This window comes from Perognathus longimembris, chromosome 28, assembly GCF_023159225.1.
Source record: "Perognathus longimembris pacificus isolate PPM17 chromosome 28, ASM2315922v1, whole genome shotgun sequence".
Classification (NCBI taxonomy): domain Eukaryota; kingdom Metazoa; phylum Chordata; class Mammalia; order Rodentia; family Heteromyidae; genus Perognathus; species Perognathus longimembris.
In genome coordinates, this window is record NC_063188.1 from 100,491,039 (window position 1) to 100,508,388 (window position 17,350).

Consider the following 17,350-nt stretch of genomic DNA (forward strand, 5'->3'; position numbering starts at 1 on the left):
ACTTAGCATATGGATATTCCTTTGAATCCTCAATCAAGTCACTTATATTGGAAGTCTTCACGTAGTCCACAACTCACCCTTTTCCATGGTATAACCACCTAAAAAGCTATTTATAAGGTAAAAAAATACCATAGAATGCTTTACAATGGAAATTCTTGTCTCATAGGAACTTACTTAAATTAAATTTGTTAGAATCCCACTTTTGAAAGAAAGCTACTTTAGATCTTTTTCCACAAAAGGCAAAGCACACTCTTAGGTTAGTAGAATGCACAAATTTGCAGGAAAGGTCACAAAAATAGAGTATGAAATGCCAATACAAGAGAATGTTTGCTTACAAAATGGACTTATTTTCTGTTAACATAAATATATCTATCTCCTCAAAGCCACCTTATGGTATATCTTCAAAAGTATGGTGATTAATATCATACCTCTCAAAGGAGCAAATATTTACCTATCATTTTAAATATTTTTAGTTTAATCTCTGTAGATATGTTTATACTTATATGTAACCACCAAATAGGAGGTTTCTTTAAAAGTACTATATATATTGAATTAAATGGCACATCAGGATGCATAAATTTAAGCGCACTCCCAATTTCAAGCTTCACAGATTCTGCAAATAATCGTGGTTCAAGAAGTTATTCTAAAGTAAAACTAAAATTTACAAATTTTTATGTTTACCTTACAGAACTTGCTGAATAACTATGCATACAATTAACATATTAAAAATAAGAATGTTAGTGCAATTTCAAACATAAAATTAATGATCACAAAATGAATTGTATTTTCACATGATGAGATGTTGCCATTAGCCAGTATGAAAACACTTTCAGCAGATCTAAGTAGATTCACAGTTCTATTGCATTAGCATGAATTGTTGGACACTCAAATAAATGCATATTACAGCTATTTTATATTGTGACAGTATTTAGTACAGGTAAACAATCTTTTTAAAAAGTCAGGCATAAATACAGTGGTAAATACAATGAAGGTCTTTGGGGTAGGCTACAGAATTAAGGACTCAATTCATGATTTTGATCTTCTTCGTTACACAGCTAATCTTAATAGCTTGAAATGAGGCATCCTGCCAAAATGACTGTTAAGTTTTATTCTATGTGCAAAAGAAGTTAAAAAAGAGAGAAACAAGGAAAATGGAATGATAATGTTTTGGTGGGGCTTTACATAATCCATCTTATATAATGTTTAAAAATTGCCAGGAGCTTTACACAATAATTGAAGAATTTTAAAATATTGTGCAAATATGAGGTAAAGACTTCTATTTTAACTATACCTATTTTGGAGTATCATCTAGTTTAAGGATTCTTGTTTTTTGGAAACAAAATTCTTGGACGTCCTGAGGCAATATGGATAATCAGAGGTGCTACTTTTCCTGATCAGTGCCATAGAGCCTGAGAAAATAAATGTATTCATTCTAAGGATGTATTTAGTACCACGATAATACATATTTGAATGAGAGATTTAATACTCTGATGTTATTTATATTTGTTTGATTCTGTCAAGGTATCATGACTTTAAATAGAGATAACATTAAACAGTAAGTCTGACAAAAATTTCTTTCTTTCTTTCTGACAAAAATTTCTTTCTTTCTTTCTTATTTTTTTTTTTTTTTGCCATTCCGGGAGCTTGAACTCAGGGCCTGAACACTGTCCCTGGCTTCTTTTTGCCCAAGACTAGCACTCTACCACTTGAGCCACAGCACCACTTCTGGTCTTTTATATATATGTGGTGCTTAGGAATTGAACCCAGGGCCTCATGTATACGAGGTGAGCACTCTACCACTACATAAGGCCATATTCCCAGCCCCCTGACAAAAATTTCTTAATAGAAATGTAGTAAAGTTCATTATGCAGGATATCAATTCCTAGGACTTATAAACTGATGCATTGAGAGAAAACTAATTCCAGTTTGCTTTTCTAATGTTCTAATATTTCTCTTTCTTTAATATATTCTAATACTACAAGTAAACTTAAAGCTCTCAAATCATAAACTTTTAAGTTACATTTTTGTTGAATTTCTTCCTTTTTAGGGCCACCATTTCTAGTTTGGAGACCACTCTTTTACTGTTACCATGGATAGAACTAGTGATTACTTTTCTTGTTTAGAACCTATCTTTACCACTTCAACTAAAAGAAAGGAAGATGGAAAAAAGGAGCAGTCATCACTGCATTTAACTAAACATTAAAGACTCAGAATATTTTATTCTGAGGAGTTTATTTGGACGATTATCATAATTGTCTGCCTAGGTCACCTTTATCTTACCCCTTCTCAGAAATTTCCCTATTAGCCCTGTCAACTCCGCTTAAATTGCTTTTGCTATTTCTCTAGATTTCCATTTTCAGAAAGGAGCTGATATTAATGTGATCAGTTAAAGTGTGATTCACTAAGTTGGCAACAAAATACATAGAAGAGAAAGATTTAAAAGTGAAGAGATATCAGTTTTGACTATAACACACTGGTTCAGTTAATTGAAATACTTGAAAGAACAAATTCTTCTTATAGAGTAAAAAGGATATAATCTTGTTTAACTGATCTTACTGACCAAAAAGTCAAAGAATGTATACCAACTGGTTTATCATGCACTGGTTTATCTGGCTTTACTAATAAATTTCACACCAAGTAAAGTTTATGATAAATATATATTCAATACATTCAGTAATTTTCTCTGTCTACTGACTGTGGTACTATTGCCAAGCCTATTCAAAGTTAGAATGTAAATATTCTTCTTGAGAATTACATCTAAACTATCCAACTTTAACACTAAGCAATGAAAAAATGTACTAAAGTAGAAGTTCCCTGAGAAAATGAAAATAGCTACTTAATTCCAAAGGAGGTCTCTGTGAAAATTTAAAATTATCTCTTAACTTTTTTGAATGTTGGACAAGAATGGAAACAATACAAAAATCAAATTACTAAGAATGAAAAGAGGCATTAAAGAACTTCAGAAAGACATGTCAAAGTAAAGTAAATCAGGTTTAAATGATGCAGTTAGCTGAAATCAGTGAGAAAATCTTAATTGTAACAAGGAGCATTAAAAACACAACTAGCACCAGTAATCATTTGTGGGAAAATACACAAAAATAATAAATTAACAATGAGGGAAGAGGTGACACTGTTTAAAACAAAATGTACTCAATGCCTGACTTAGGTAACTGTAACCCCTCTGTACATCACCTTTACAATAAAATTTAAAAAATAAAGTAGCCCTTAATTAAAAATAGTTATTTTAGCATTGAGTTCAAATTTTCATAGGCATTTTTCTTAGACTGAAATTTAAATAATAGAGTATAATAATACAAAAATGAAGCATGTCTTATCTCAACAAGTTACTTTTAATCATTTGTTTATAACATTGTATAAGGAAAGCAATGACCATTATACTCTAAAGAATTTTCAATTTAAGTAAAAGGAAGAATAAACAGTAGTAAAAAATTCTTTTACCATTTGACACTCTTGCACTGGTAAAATTTTTATGGGAAGAAAATTAGGAACTATCCATGTTTATGGGTAAAATAGAAGGATTTACTTTAAGACTGTATCTTACTGGTCAAGAAAGCATGAAGCTTCGGTATAACTGGATGATCACAACCACATTCAATGTAGACCATTTTAAATCTAATCTTGAAAGCATCTTGTCATAACATTTCATTTCTAAATGTTTCTTCTGACATATAGCTCTCCTTTCACATATTCAATAAGGCTCTATCAGGGAAGACACATTTTGCATATGTGTTGTTATTCTTGTAAGATTTCTTGGAGGTCACTGTCATTTATCTCTATAAATGTTTAAGTCCCAAATAGGCCTCATCCAACACATATTTATAGCTGTAGGTCAATTAATGGTAATACTGTTGACAGGACTCAGAGAAGTCTCCAGGTAAAATACATGTAGTTTTCATAGTGTTAGGTTAAACTACATAAATACTTTAGATTTGTATTCTAAAATATGGTATGGCACAAATCTTCCCTTGAATCAGGAATAATAACTTATGCAGTTTAAACTTCATTGGAAAAGTGATCATTGTAAAAAAAATCCAAAACCTTTTCAACTTTTGTAAGGGATCAATGAGATCTCACTTTAAATCCTTTGCTGATCCAGCCCACTTTTTCTTTGCGCCTCTAATTCTAGCATCACTATGGAAACTAAGGACATCTAAAAGGTGCTTGTGTATCTCTGAAACCATTATGATTTTGAAGCCCATGATTAAAAAAAACCTATATGTGACACTGAGATTTTACTCAAAATACTTTACAATTTACATCTTGGCAAGTATGTTTTAATTTAGTCATCCTTCTGTATATATAGTAAGTGACTCAGTTTTGATGAAAATATAAAAGTCTTTAATGAAACCAATAACATAAGTAAAGGCAGCCCCAAAATTCAAAAGATTAAAACACTGCATTATATCATTAGTTCTAAAATTCACTAATGAAAACTTTGCACAGAGCTTGTTTTTGCTTTCTAGGGGGAAAATAACAACTGAAATACAAATGATTACATTACATATAATACCTGGTCAGTTATTTTATTTCCTTTTGTGAATAAGCACAAATTCAAATGGATCACAACAGCCCAATATTTTAGCACAGAACATTTGTACAAGTCCTTTGTCAGTTCAGACAAATTCTTGTTATAATTCCCAACACTAGTATAAAAATATTGTTTTTTTTGTTAACAACTCTTTCTTAACCATCTAGAAATATGTTTCAGAGATGTATGCTGGATTTGGGGAGGCAATTTTTTTGTACACAATCCTGTAAATTTCTTGACCATGTAAAGAATGTTAGACTATAATTTGGAAAATTACTGCACACACATTTTCCTGGCCAAGTTTTTCTTAAGTAGTAAATTATTTGAAAAGAACTTAAGCAAGGGAAATGCACATAGTCAAAATTTTTCCACTCTCAGTTCTTTCACAGCTTCTACTAGAATCCAAATTCTATCCTTTCCATGAAAGGATCAAGTCTTGTTTTGTAAGCATGGAAATTATCTTTTAAAATAAGATCAGAAAGAAAATAGACATTTTTTTCAGATTGTGGATTTGATCAAGAAGCCATAAGTTACATAGTATTTAACTAGTATAGATTGAAGGGTCACACTACAAAACGGATTTTCCCACAAATATCAGAATTTTTTTGCATATCGTATTGAGTATTAATGCATTTAATCTTGTGTCATACAAACTTAAAGGAATAATTAAACTGACAAAACTGAACTTCCACTTAAAAATTATAGTAAATATCATTCTTGGGATATTAGCCAGAGGAAGAACAGTTATTTTAGCATTATAGGTGATTATTTGTAGATGCTGCTAATATTATGAAAACATTTGGCTCAAAATCACAAATGTGACTTAGATGCTTTAATTCATTTGCTTAAACAGTGGTGAACTGTAATGTGATGTGACAATTGCTTGCAGCTATTTACTAATTTGAGCATATCAGATATAAAATTGCTACTGCCTCCTAGTTAGTACATTTTCCGTTAAAATATATTTTCTAGTGCCATATCTAATTTAGTTGTTTTCTTCAAAATGTTCTTTTCAAACTAAACTCTCAGACACATACAAACTTCCTGTCATTTTTTCTCCAGTCACATGAACTTGTAATCTAATACTGAAATAAATATATGGAATTTCTGTTTTGATTTTTACAGAATGACCATTCAGAACTGTTTGTATGTAGACTGTAACATTATTAGAATTATATAGTTACACCAATTAAGAGACAAAACTGATGTTATGGCTATTTTCTTTCTGTTTTGTTTTTGCTCAGAGAGGTTTAAATATCCTGCAAAAATGGCATGAAGGTAACGCTAAGCAATAAAACTGAGATGGAAAAGCCAAATCACACAAATAACTAAGCCATCAATGTAAGAGAATTGTGAATAAAAATACAGTTTATGAATAAAATTTGAATCATACAGATTTATGTTATTTATAGAAAAAGTCTTAACAATATCTAAATCAGTTTGTTGAATTCCAGCATTGATTTTAGTGATCATTTTTGAGATGTATTCTCCCCCATAAAAGCTGGGTTCCTAAATATTTCTTGAATCATAGATTCCCAGTGATGATTTCAAGGAAATTTCTTGGCAGTGTTCAACTAATTCACCAATATATCTCTTGTGAGATGAAAATGACACCACCCATGCATTCTCATAGTACATACATATTAATTAAAACAAGCATCTAAAATATACATTGAGGTTTATCCAGAGTTCCATGGATTCTGCCATCTAATTAGAAGTACTTGACCACGAACAATCACCATGCTTACTCAAATCAGAGGTATTAGTAGAGGATTTTACTAAGGAAATATTTTGAAAAACAGTTCTCAGAAAGTGAGGAATCCCCTGTTTACCTTCTTAGAATAAAAGATTCTATCTCAAGTAAGACATCTCTGTTATTTATGAAAGTATGCAGATGACAACATAATTGAATCCTTCTGATGTAACTGAATCTGCTTGTAGTATTTGACTAATGTAAGCTCTAAGTCCTTCATTGCAAAATGTTTGAGAAATCAGGAATTTATCAAAAAAGCCATAAAAATTCATGGAATGTACTGATGAAATTGCTCTGTGAGCATGAAGTTGAATTGTATGCTTTTGTTTATTTGGCCAAAATTTCCAAAGAAATTCCAAATCAAAATTCATCATTGTAGTTAATTAACACTGAAACCCATAATCAATTTGAACATTTTAGAAAAAAAGATGTCTACTTTCAGTAAAACGTTGTGTTCTTTAACAGTGTTTTATTTTAGGGTATTGTGTTGGAGTAAAATAAAGGTATTTCATTATTAGTTTTAAAAAGATGCATATAATAGTCCAGCCTACACACTACATGAATTTTGCTATATTTTATCTGAAAATGCTAGCAGGTAAGTTAAGCTAGTATAGTAGAAGGAAAGATATACTGAATTACATAAAAGCTACCTATTCTTTTTGTAGTAATCAATTAATCTCTTGGTGTACCCTACGGAAAAAAGAAAGGGCCTGATGTACATTTCTCTAAGTTTGAATGTTAAGGATTTATATTTAAATGAATTAATGTGTGTTCTGACTCTAATTTATTTGTACAGATACCAGAAGCCAGAAAACACTAATAAAGGCACTAGTGTCTACATAGAGCTCTGTTACAATTAGCATATGTTTCACATCTGAGGTTGTCTTTTAGGCACTAGGAAGAAACGTTTACCTCAGACAGTCATTAAAGCATCTACTATTACCTTCAAGACTGCTTCATCCCAGTATATGACTCATTCCCTTCTGGGACAGTATACCTTCAACTTCCAGACCTCAGTGTCTTTGGGCTTTTTGTTCATCTTTGTGTAAAAATTGTTTTTTTTTCTGGAAAAATTCTACTCAAAGTACTCTTCCTGGTGTCTGCATTACCGCAAAGGTCAAAATCTTAAGATCAATAAAGAAATCTGTACTGGCACATTTTATAGGTCCTCAAAATCAACTGGAGGGATATTTGGTGGTGGTGGTGGCATTCGATATTATAGAATTTGTATATTTTCTTACCCCTAAGATTTTGTTTCAGCATTACTAGGAGGAAATTAATTAACACTAATACTCTTTCTGCTGCTCCGCAATAATAGCCTCAATAATTGAGGTAATTTAAAAAAATGTTAAAAGTATTTTTTCTCCTCAATAGTATTATACATCTATAGGTGGTTGATCTTGGTCAATACATTTTAGGTGAACCAAATAACAAATTTACAAATGTGTTGCTACATATATAAGAACTTATGTAAATTCTGATTTCCAATTTTTTCAAAATTTAGCATTCTAAGAAAGTAAATATACAAATATTCTTAACATATGTTAATAAACAATGAGGAATACATATAATTAGTTACCTCATAATGCAAATTTCTGGGCATTTAGGAATGAACTTAAAATAGTACCTAAAATCTATTATGTGAAAATGAATACTGTAAGCCATTTGACGCCATTGTTGCCTAGCTACGAAAAAATATACTAACTGGACTGTATATGTAAAAAAAATATTAGTCTTTGATTTATTTTAGCATTCTATATGAAAGTGATTCTTGAGTATCCTATTGTATTCACTCCCCAGTTTGTGATTGTGGAAAATAATCTAACAATGGAATAAATTATCAACATATTTGCTGGAGAGTGTCCTTTAAACAGAGTACACGAATCAACAAGAAATTAAAGTGTGGTATCAAAGTCCCTTTTATGAGGGATGAGATAGTAAATTTAATTACACATATATAGAGAACAGCACAGAATGGATGAAATTATGGGCCTATTCTTCAGTGATCCTACCTCTTCAAACTTTGATAGAGAGGTAGTTAGTGAAGACATTAATAGGAAACTCCAGAGTAGAATAGCAAAGCAATTTATAATGCATCAAGAAAAAAATGTGATGATAAAGTCTGATCTCTCACCTATGATTAAATCAGGCAAGTATTGGCCTCTGAACTTCAGTGGTAGTCAGATGTACTTAATAATAAACATACATTTGAATTAAAATGAATTTGGAGATATTAATATGGTTTACATTTATTCATTTGATAATGTGTTCATATTAAAAATTTAAAGAGTAATGTTGAAATATATTGTTTTATATTATCTAAATATAATGCCAACTTTGAGGTGAATTATAAATACAGTAATATTTTAAGCAACTAAGAATCAGCACAATCTGTAAGGCCAGTTATGTCTAATAATTTACTTATTAGAAAAAAATCCATGAATGGCCAAAGGTACTAAATACAGAGCTTAATAACATTACATACAAGTGACATCAATGCATTTTCATATATTGCATCCATGATTATTCTGAACATTGGTCAGTATGTTCAATTCAATGGGAGATTTAATTTTTAATTACACTTATATGAAGAGCTAATTGTTTGCTATTTTAAAAATACAGGGCTTGTGAAGGAAAGACTTTCTATGCTAAATTCAAAAGTTCTGTATCCAACGCCCAACGTATGATACTGTAACCTCTCTGTACGTCAGTTTGAAAATAAAATTTTGAGAAAAAAAATAAAAAAAAAAAATAAAAAAAAAAGAAAATAAAATAAAAAGATTGCTAGAGAATAGCAAAAAAAAAAAAAAAAAAAAAAAAAAAAAAAAAAAGTTCTATTCTGAGTGAAATGGAAGGAAATTGATCACTGCCCTGACTTTTGGCAATCAGAATATTTTATAGCTTTCCAGATAACTCTTAATGAATATAATTTGCCAATATGTAGAGTAATATTTAGAATAATTTTTATGCTGAAGCAAACTTCTAATGTAACAAATTTCCTCCTTTTTCCACTCTATAAGAGAGAAAAAGGGAAATGAAGAATTAAGAGGAATGTTCTAGGGAGAATTTAATGACTAACTTTAAGCTTCATTTTCCTATTGTTTATAAATTACTATCTCGGGACTTGATTTAAAACAACTGTATAAACTATCATCTAGCCTTTTCCAGATGTGTATGTGATTATAACCTATAAAATACAAGATTATATTATAAGAGAGTTCTTACTTTCATTCCTCTCTGTATTTTGGCATGGAATAACATGTTAGCTTTTGGAATTATGCTTTAACTGCTTATGAATTAAGACAGAGCTTTTTTATCATTTGGGTTTTAGTAACTCTCAGATTCATCATAATTAAGCCTATTAGGATAAGCTGTGAAGAGATAATTTCACAAACAAATTTTCAAAAGCATACAAGGTTAATCCATATGCTGCTGAGATGAGGCACAATAAAGAAGCAATACTGAGATCATCTATGGCTAAAATGATGGTGTATGACTTATGATTAAGCTTCATTACCTGCAGAGCAAGGGGCTTCCATCTCATATTTTTCAGTAAAGCTGGTGCTGAGGTAAGCATGCTCTGAGGTCGCTTTTTCAAAGTTAAGATAACACCACTCGGGTCCTCTCGTAGTGCATTCACCAAATTTTTCAACTGCCACCCCACCTGGTAACCAGCAAAATCATTACAATAAAATTGAGGTACAGTATTCAAAGATTTAATGTTCTCCCCATTTAATAAGATTAGTTAAAAAATCACAAAATGGTGTATCATCCTATCAATTTACAGGAGATATATATTCAAGAAAGAAAATTTATCTTTGAATTGATTTACCATGTTATTGAATCAGAGTCCATAGAATTATGAGACAACATAATGGACATTTAACATGTCAAAGCAGAGACTAAAATGGTATCCTAACATTGGATGATTTAGAAATCATGTCACAATTGGTGCTGCTCAGCTGGTGTAGATCCAAGCTCTGTTCACAAGTACATTTACAAATCCACATGACGGAATAAAGGAATTGGCAATGTCCTGAGCTTACAAATTATACCACATGCTTTCTCATCACCATCTTTTAGAGATATGTGGTTACAAGAGTCTCAAAATTAGACTGACATTAGTTGGTACTGGCACACCAAGGCAACATTGTTATACAAGGATAGCAGCTTCCATGGAACAAACCTTTTTAACATATTATAAATATAGAATCTAATGACAAGAAAATACTGCTCCAATTCAGCAGCTATTGGGAATGTGTTCCAAACAACCCTATGAATGTAAAATATAGCATGCCAAATTTAATGAAGCCATTCTGTTTAAATATCACCTCAAAATATGCTGTATGATTAAATCAAATACTTGATAAATGTCTTTAAACCTGGCTTCACAATTACTCATGTTAAATTGCTTCACTCGTCATCCTTTGAAAAATTTTAACAAAGAATGATTTTTCTTAATTTACTTTTAAAATAAACTATGCATACAGTATTAGATACGAAGTCCTAGAACTGTGCTTTAAAGAAACATATAAAATCCAGTATTTACTTTAAAAATACATTTCACATTTAAATCAGAGAAGAACCCTTTATACCAACTCTAATGGGCTGTAATACTCCAGGATGTATTCTACAAATACATTGGGTCAAAAGTTATCCTGGTTTGCAAACAGGATTTAGAAATTGGTCTAAACAGTGATGTAGTTTCTTTCTAGGCACCCAAGTAAAAGAGTGTGAATTTCTTTTGTATGCTATTCACCATGTGTTTGCCTGGAAGACATTACTAAAGCTGGAGAGAATGAGTATTCTTCACAAAAAAAGCAGAGATTCCCTAGAAGCTATGAAGAGGTAATCTGCAAGAAGCAAGATGCATGGTACCCTGTTAAAACCTAAGGGATGGGCTGGGTGTAGTAGAACAAGCCTATGATCCCAGCTACTTAGGAAGTAGAGGTAGTAGGATTATGATTTGAGGTTGACCCTGTGTATAAGTGAGAAATCCTATCAGAAAAAAAAATAGTAAAAAATTGGGAGCATGGCCCAAATAGTAGATCACTTGTCTGTCCAGCTCAAGGCTCTTGAGTTCAATTACTTGTACTATCACTACTACCAATTAAAAAATAAGAAAGAAAAAGGAAGAAAAGGGAAAAGAAAGAAACCAAAGCCCTTCGGAGTCTCTTACATAAAACAAAACTATCACTATGATACTTGGCTGATATGAATAAGAGGTAGTCACTTTTGAAAAAGCACATTAATGTAGATCAACTAAAGTGTGGAGCTGGTCAAATGCCTGCCGCATATAAGTGGAGATTGGTTTGTATACAAAGGTCTATTGCATTAAGTTTTATCCCTCTGATAGGTAGTGTCTCTATAGCCATTTCTACAAGCTAAAAGTCAAAGCAAAATGGGATCAAATTCAGGTGTTTGCTTGCCAAAATAGGAAGTAAATTCTGAGTACAAGTTTGAAGTAGATATATTGTATATACAAAGAGTTTATGAATAACTAATTAATGACAGCCATACTTTATTATTTATCCATTCACATAATTGTTAATTGTATTCAGCAGTCAATGATGGTCACAGCATTCTTCCAACATATATGTTCTCAAAAATGAATTGCATATAGATGTCTACTCATAAATTCCTTTTACTCTATAAAATGATTGCTTGGGTGGCTGTGAATATGGCCTAGTGGCAAGACTGCTTGCCTTGTATACATAAAGCCCTGGGTTTGATTCCTCAGCACCACATGCATAGAAAATGGCCAGAAGTGGCGCTGTGGCTCAAGTGGCAGAGTGCTAGCCTTGAGCAAAAAGAAGCCAGGGACAGTGCTCAGGCCCAGGACTGGCAAAAAAAGATTGCTTGGCCTAATTGAGGATTTTTAAGGCTAGATGGTGGTTCCTGTGAAATATTCAGTATAATGTGATTCATTCTGTTCTTTCATAAATTCTATATATGGCAGAAAAATGGGCATATTAATATAAGCACTTTAAAATCAGCTTCTCTGCTACTGTCGACACAATATTACCAATGTTTTTACAAAAAGCAAATGAATATACACTAAGAATTATACGTAGTAAATATCTTTGGCTCCAAAATTCATCTTCCATTGCCATAAGGGAAAGACTGGACAGAAGCACCAAGATAAATGTGCAACACATGTGCCAAAGTATTGTTTAAACCCACCAAATACAGTACTAGTAAATGTCCACTTGTAAGGCATATAAAATTTACTGTATGGAACAAAATTAAAGTCCAAAATGGCAAATGCAATTCAATTCCATTGTTGCTAAAAAATGAATATAGATAGGGAAGAGGCATCCTCACTATTATTGGTAGTTACATTAAAGAATAAACACAATATAATTTCTTCCTTCTACTATTTCCTGAGCTTCTAGCAATAAGCATGAGTAATTTCCATAAACACTTAAAATTGTAAAATACATGGGTTTTAGCCTGTGGATATTTTAATTAGAATATGATTAATTTTATGAATTAATCGATCAGGACTGTTATGGGTGGAAAATTTCTATAAGCACAGAAGTAGAAAGGTAACATTTTTTAAAATACTAAAAGATGTTAGCGTGGAAGTCAAATCTGTGCATTATATCTTCAGATGACTAGCAAAAGCAAATACAATTTTATTATTGAATTACTCAATCAGTCAGGAGCTCCAATATCTGCTGACTTTTGATTCAACAAATGATTTTTCAATTACACGATATGCAGTGGATCATGCCATTTAAGAATTAAATTAGTTTCACATAGAAATTGGCCAATAGAAACTGTATGGACTGATGCACAACAGCTATCCCAGCTCCTCAGAAGCAGAGGAGGGGGGAATGAACACTTGAGGCCAGCCTAGGTAAAGATAATAAGATCCTATCCCAGAAACAAAATAGAAAGGGCTAGGGGTATAGCTCAAGTGGTAGAGTACCTACCTAGCAAAGGAGGCTCTGCATTATATCCCCACTACAATAGAAAGTTGTTGAATGGGAATAAGGGTCACTGTACAACTCACAACGTATGTGTATACCTGACCTTACGTCTTTCTTATTTTAATAGTTCTTATTGTTTCTTCCTTAGTATTTTCTGAAACTTAATTTGTATTGTTTCTAAAAAGCTTTATATCTTTTCCACTGCATATTGCCTTATATCGCCATACTTAATAACTGTCCTCATTTTATTGGTAGATAAAATAGTCTCAGAACCCTAGTTTTGTGATACCACAAAATTCCAGCCAGATGAGCTGTAATGAATGCTTGAAATTAATTTCTTTAATAGTTATTTGGACACATGGTTACTATACTACAGGGAAACATCAGTAGATGGTGTGAACAAACAAAGATTGGGAATCTCCATGTTAGAAGCTAAATGTAACAGCAGACATGTCAAAATATATGACATATAAATGCATTCTAAGCATTTTTTTCAAGGTTAGGTTTCTATTTTTCTCATTTAAGTTTCTGTATATCGTTTTAAAATATTAAGTGTGATATATACAAATTGGAAACTATGTAAAATGTAATAGTAATATGAAAAATGATTACAAAGTAATCTTCCATTGGCTACAAACTTTTGTTTTTGTGTATCCAGAAGGAAAGAAAAAGGTCAGAGAATCAAATAACGTAAAAATGAGGACATCAGATCTTCTCTGGGCATTAAAGAGAGAAAAGGTTATGAGTAAATACAAAAACAGTCTAAAGATCAAGATATCCAAAAAAGAATTGGCTTAATTGGGAAACAGTGGGCTCTACTTTACAAGATATTTCAATATTGTTGTGCAGACAAAATACTTACAGAACTTCAAATTATAGAATCAAATGAATTATAGAATCAAATAGATTATAGAATCAAATATGTAATTATAGAATCAAATACGTAATCAAACAGATTACAACAGTTTACCTCAAGTAGAGCAATGTGGTCCTGCTACATCTCTGATTGTCTCACATCATCTCTTCTTCCTCACATCATTCTAATATTTTATGTCATCTCACAATGCTTTTTTCTCCTTTAAGAACTTACAATTACAACTTCCTGCATATGGCCCCAAGGACTATCTAATGGTTCCTGCTTCCTATCAAAAACTCTAGTCATAATAGTCCAACTTGATACTAACAGCTACTAAACAATCAAATAGTGATAATTTGATATGCTAGATTCTTCACATCCACATTAGGCGATTTTGTGTTTTCATTCTTACAACAGCTCAGTGATGTAAATTATTAAACTGGTTGTGCACATGAAGATATTGAATGAAAGTGAGTTTTTTGAGCCAAGATTATAACCATACTAAGTGACAAAGCCAGAATATACCCTTAAATCCCAGTTGATTCTACAGCACAAAGTATTTTTGCCCAAATATACACTGTTAACTCAAATGAAAGCAATACTAAAAAAATATTAATGATAATAATGAAGATCAAGATCCTCATAATCCTTTCAACTGGGGAGTTTGGCATCACCTATAAAGAGTCCCTTCTTGTTTAATCCATATATGTGTCCTAAAAATAGATCAAGGCAATTAACACATCTTCTCACTGCCTTATTTCTGGTGTAGGTATCTATTTGCTAGACTTAAACTCTGAACCTGCCTTTCTGCTTCTAGACTTTAGAGGCCCCAAATATTGCTATGTGTACAAGTACTAAGAACTAAACCTTTCATTAGATCTACAAAGGACCAACTTAGAGAATCAATTTATATAGGCTTTTACTAAGATTGTTACAGTTTTGTTATGTCTTTTAATGTAAGAAAGACACTAGAACCACCAGGAAGGCTTGTTAAATGACATGTTACTATATCTTATCACCCTGAGTTTTTGATCCAGTAGTTCTGGGATGGACAATCAAGACAATATGTTGGAAATTAACTCTACGACTTGGGGAGGGGCAGAGGGATTAGGGGGGAGGGCAGATGGTAGAAAAATGAGGAAGGGGGTAACAAGTATGACAAGAAATGTACTCACTACCTTATGTATGTAACTGTAACCCCTCTGTACATCACCTTGATAATAAAATTAAATAAAAAAGAATTTGCTTAAAAATAAATTTCTAAATTATGATACTACTAGTAGTCTGGGAACATACTGAGAATTACTATAATAGATCAAAGGCTCCTTAAAGTTAGTGACTGGTCCATGCCTAGAATAATTTGTGTGTCTACTGTTTGTAAAGTCTGGGCATAATAACTCACGTCAGTGATTCTTTTTGTATGTTCTGTAGTGTGGATACATTGGTGAATGTGACACAATCTGCACTTTATAAAGAAGCAAGATAAACAGGAAAAGAGAGCAACCGATGAATAAAACTTTAGAGCAGAGTAAGAGCAATACCTAAATGGAGTGTCTACTAGGTGTAACGTGGAGGAGACTTTGCTAAAGTAGCACCTAATGCATCCCATCCTAAGGTGTTAAAAGAAGTTAAGCCAAATAATTTAGTATTTGAACAGATGAAGGGGTGGCTGGTAGCTGAAGGGGTGAAGAAAATTGAGAGACAAAGTGTGGTAAGTTTGAGCAACTTTCACAAGTTCAGAATGCATGGACACCAGAACAAAGGAAAGAGTAAATGAGGAACTAGAACAAAATGGAGGTTAGATGATTGCAAAAGACTTTTAAAATGGACTTTTTAAAGTTGGCTAAATAGTGAATTTATGTTTTCCTCACATTCTGTTTTTCATTTCAGCAATATCTGCAAAAACACAGTTTCCCCCTGCTTATAATTTTCTTTTACTTATTAAAATCTTATCTACCCATAAAGGCTCATAGTACATGCAATATCCATAATAAAGTCTTCTTAAAACTAAACCTCTATTTTCCTTATGTGAATCTCAGAACACATTGTACCTCACTTGTAACATTTTTATTCCTGTTACAATACATGTTCCCTCAGCCTTTTCTATCTACTTCACAGAAGTGCATTTTAAGAGGGTTAAGAAAAAAAGAGAAAAATAAAGTGCCTTAAAATGGTTAATTAACAAAGGAACTAGTGAGGTGATATAGTGATGAGAGTTAACTGTTTGAAACATAAAATGTCCTTAAACCCCAAAGAAGAGTTTAGAGTTTTTTGTATGTAAAATCAAGATGTGTAATAATTGTAGTATGGCATATACAGGTTAAATGATATATAATATAAAACAAAATGTTTTAGAAATAATTATAAAGCTAACATGAATTTTACTCCCAATTTACCATAAGCTTTTCCCTTATAAGTGAACATTTGGAAAAATAAATGTTTCTATGTGGGATATTCTAGAAAAAAATGTCATTGTGACGTGATTATGATACGGTATATGACAGTGGATAGATTGTTACTTGCCTTAGAAGGATTTTACTTTATCATACACATTATATAAACACCGTTGATAAGGTATTTTCTTCCTCCAAAGTATTTTATACTAGTTGTAAATATTCCACGATTATTTCATTTACATGTAGTTCAAGGGCTGGAATGACCGTTTTCAAAAACACCGGTTGTATCTTATACAAAATATGTGTTATTATTAGCTAATGTTTTCTATACATGCAGAATTTCTAACATTGTCTTCCTCATTTGACAAGACAGAAATCAGTGTATCCAAGCAATAGCTAATCTTATACTTTATGAATTTATATACATAATCCCCAATACACACATAAAATACATTTTGTAGACAACACAAACAGGGTTAAAATTTCCCAAGAAGTTTACAAAAGTATGCCAAGTATTAAAAGCCAGAGGTTCTGCTTTCTTGTGGATGAAGCAGACAGCAGGTGTTCTTGGGTGTAAAGCAACTTATGTGGGTACGTCCTGAATAACTGGTTGCCTGGATTAGGATTACAACAGGAGTTGATGCTGTAGAGATGAGAGGTTTCCTTTCTTTTGGGCACACAGAGGGAAGAAGTTGTCTTTTACCCCTCTACAACTTGCCCCGATCTGTTTTCTGAACATCAGATGAATTATTTTGTCAACCTTTTCAAAGTCATTATGTTTCATGTATGCTTTTGTGTGTATAGATACTGCTATTTACAGGTATAAATCAGACTTTCTCACAAAGGAAATCTCAAAGATAC

At 31.9% G+C, this 17,350-nt stretch overlaps 1 protein-coding gene across 5 annotated transcripts in view; it reads right to left on the reverse strand.

Annotated features, from left to right (window-relative positions):
* Cnksr2 (connector enhancer of kinase suppressor of Ras 2) overlaps window positions 1-17,350 on the reverse strand; it is a 215,770-nt gene that overhangs the window by 89,348 nt on the left and 109,072 nt on the right. For 3 of the 5 annotated variants that reach the window (XM_048336588.1, XM_048336589.1, XM_048336592.1), the window contains exon 9: window positions 9,820-9,966. The exons of the other annotated variants lie outside the window; for them this stretch is intronic. In XM_048336588.1, coding sequence (XP_048192545.1) covers window positions 9,820-9,966 — 147 coding nt within the window. The remainder of the gene's footprint in view (window positions 1-9,819; window positions 9,967-17,350) is intronic. 5 annotated transcript variants of the gene reach the window in all.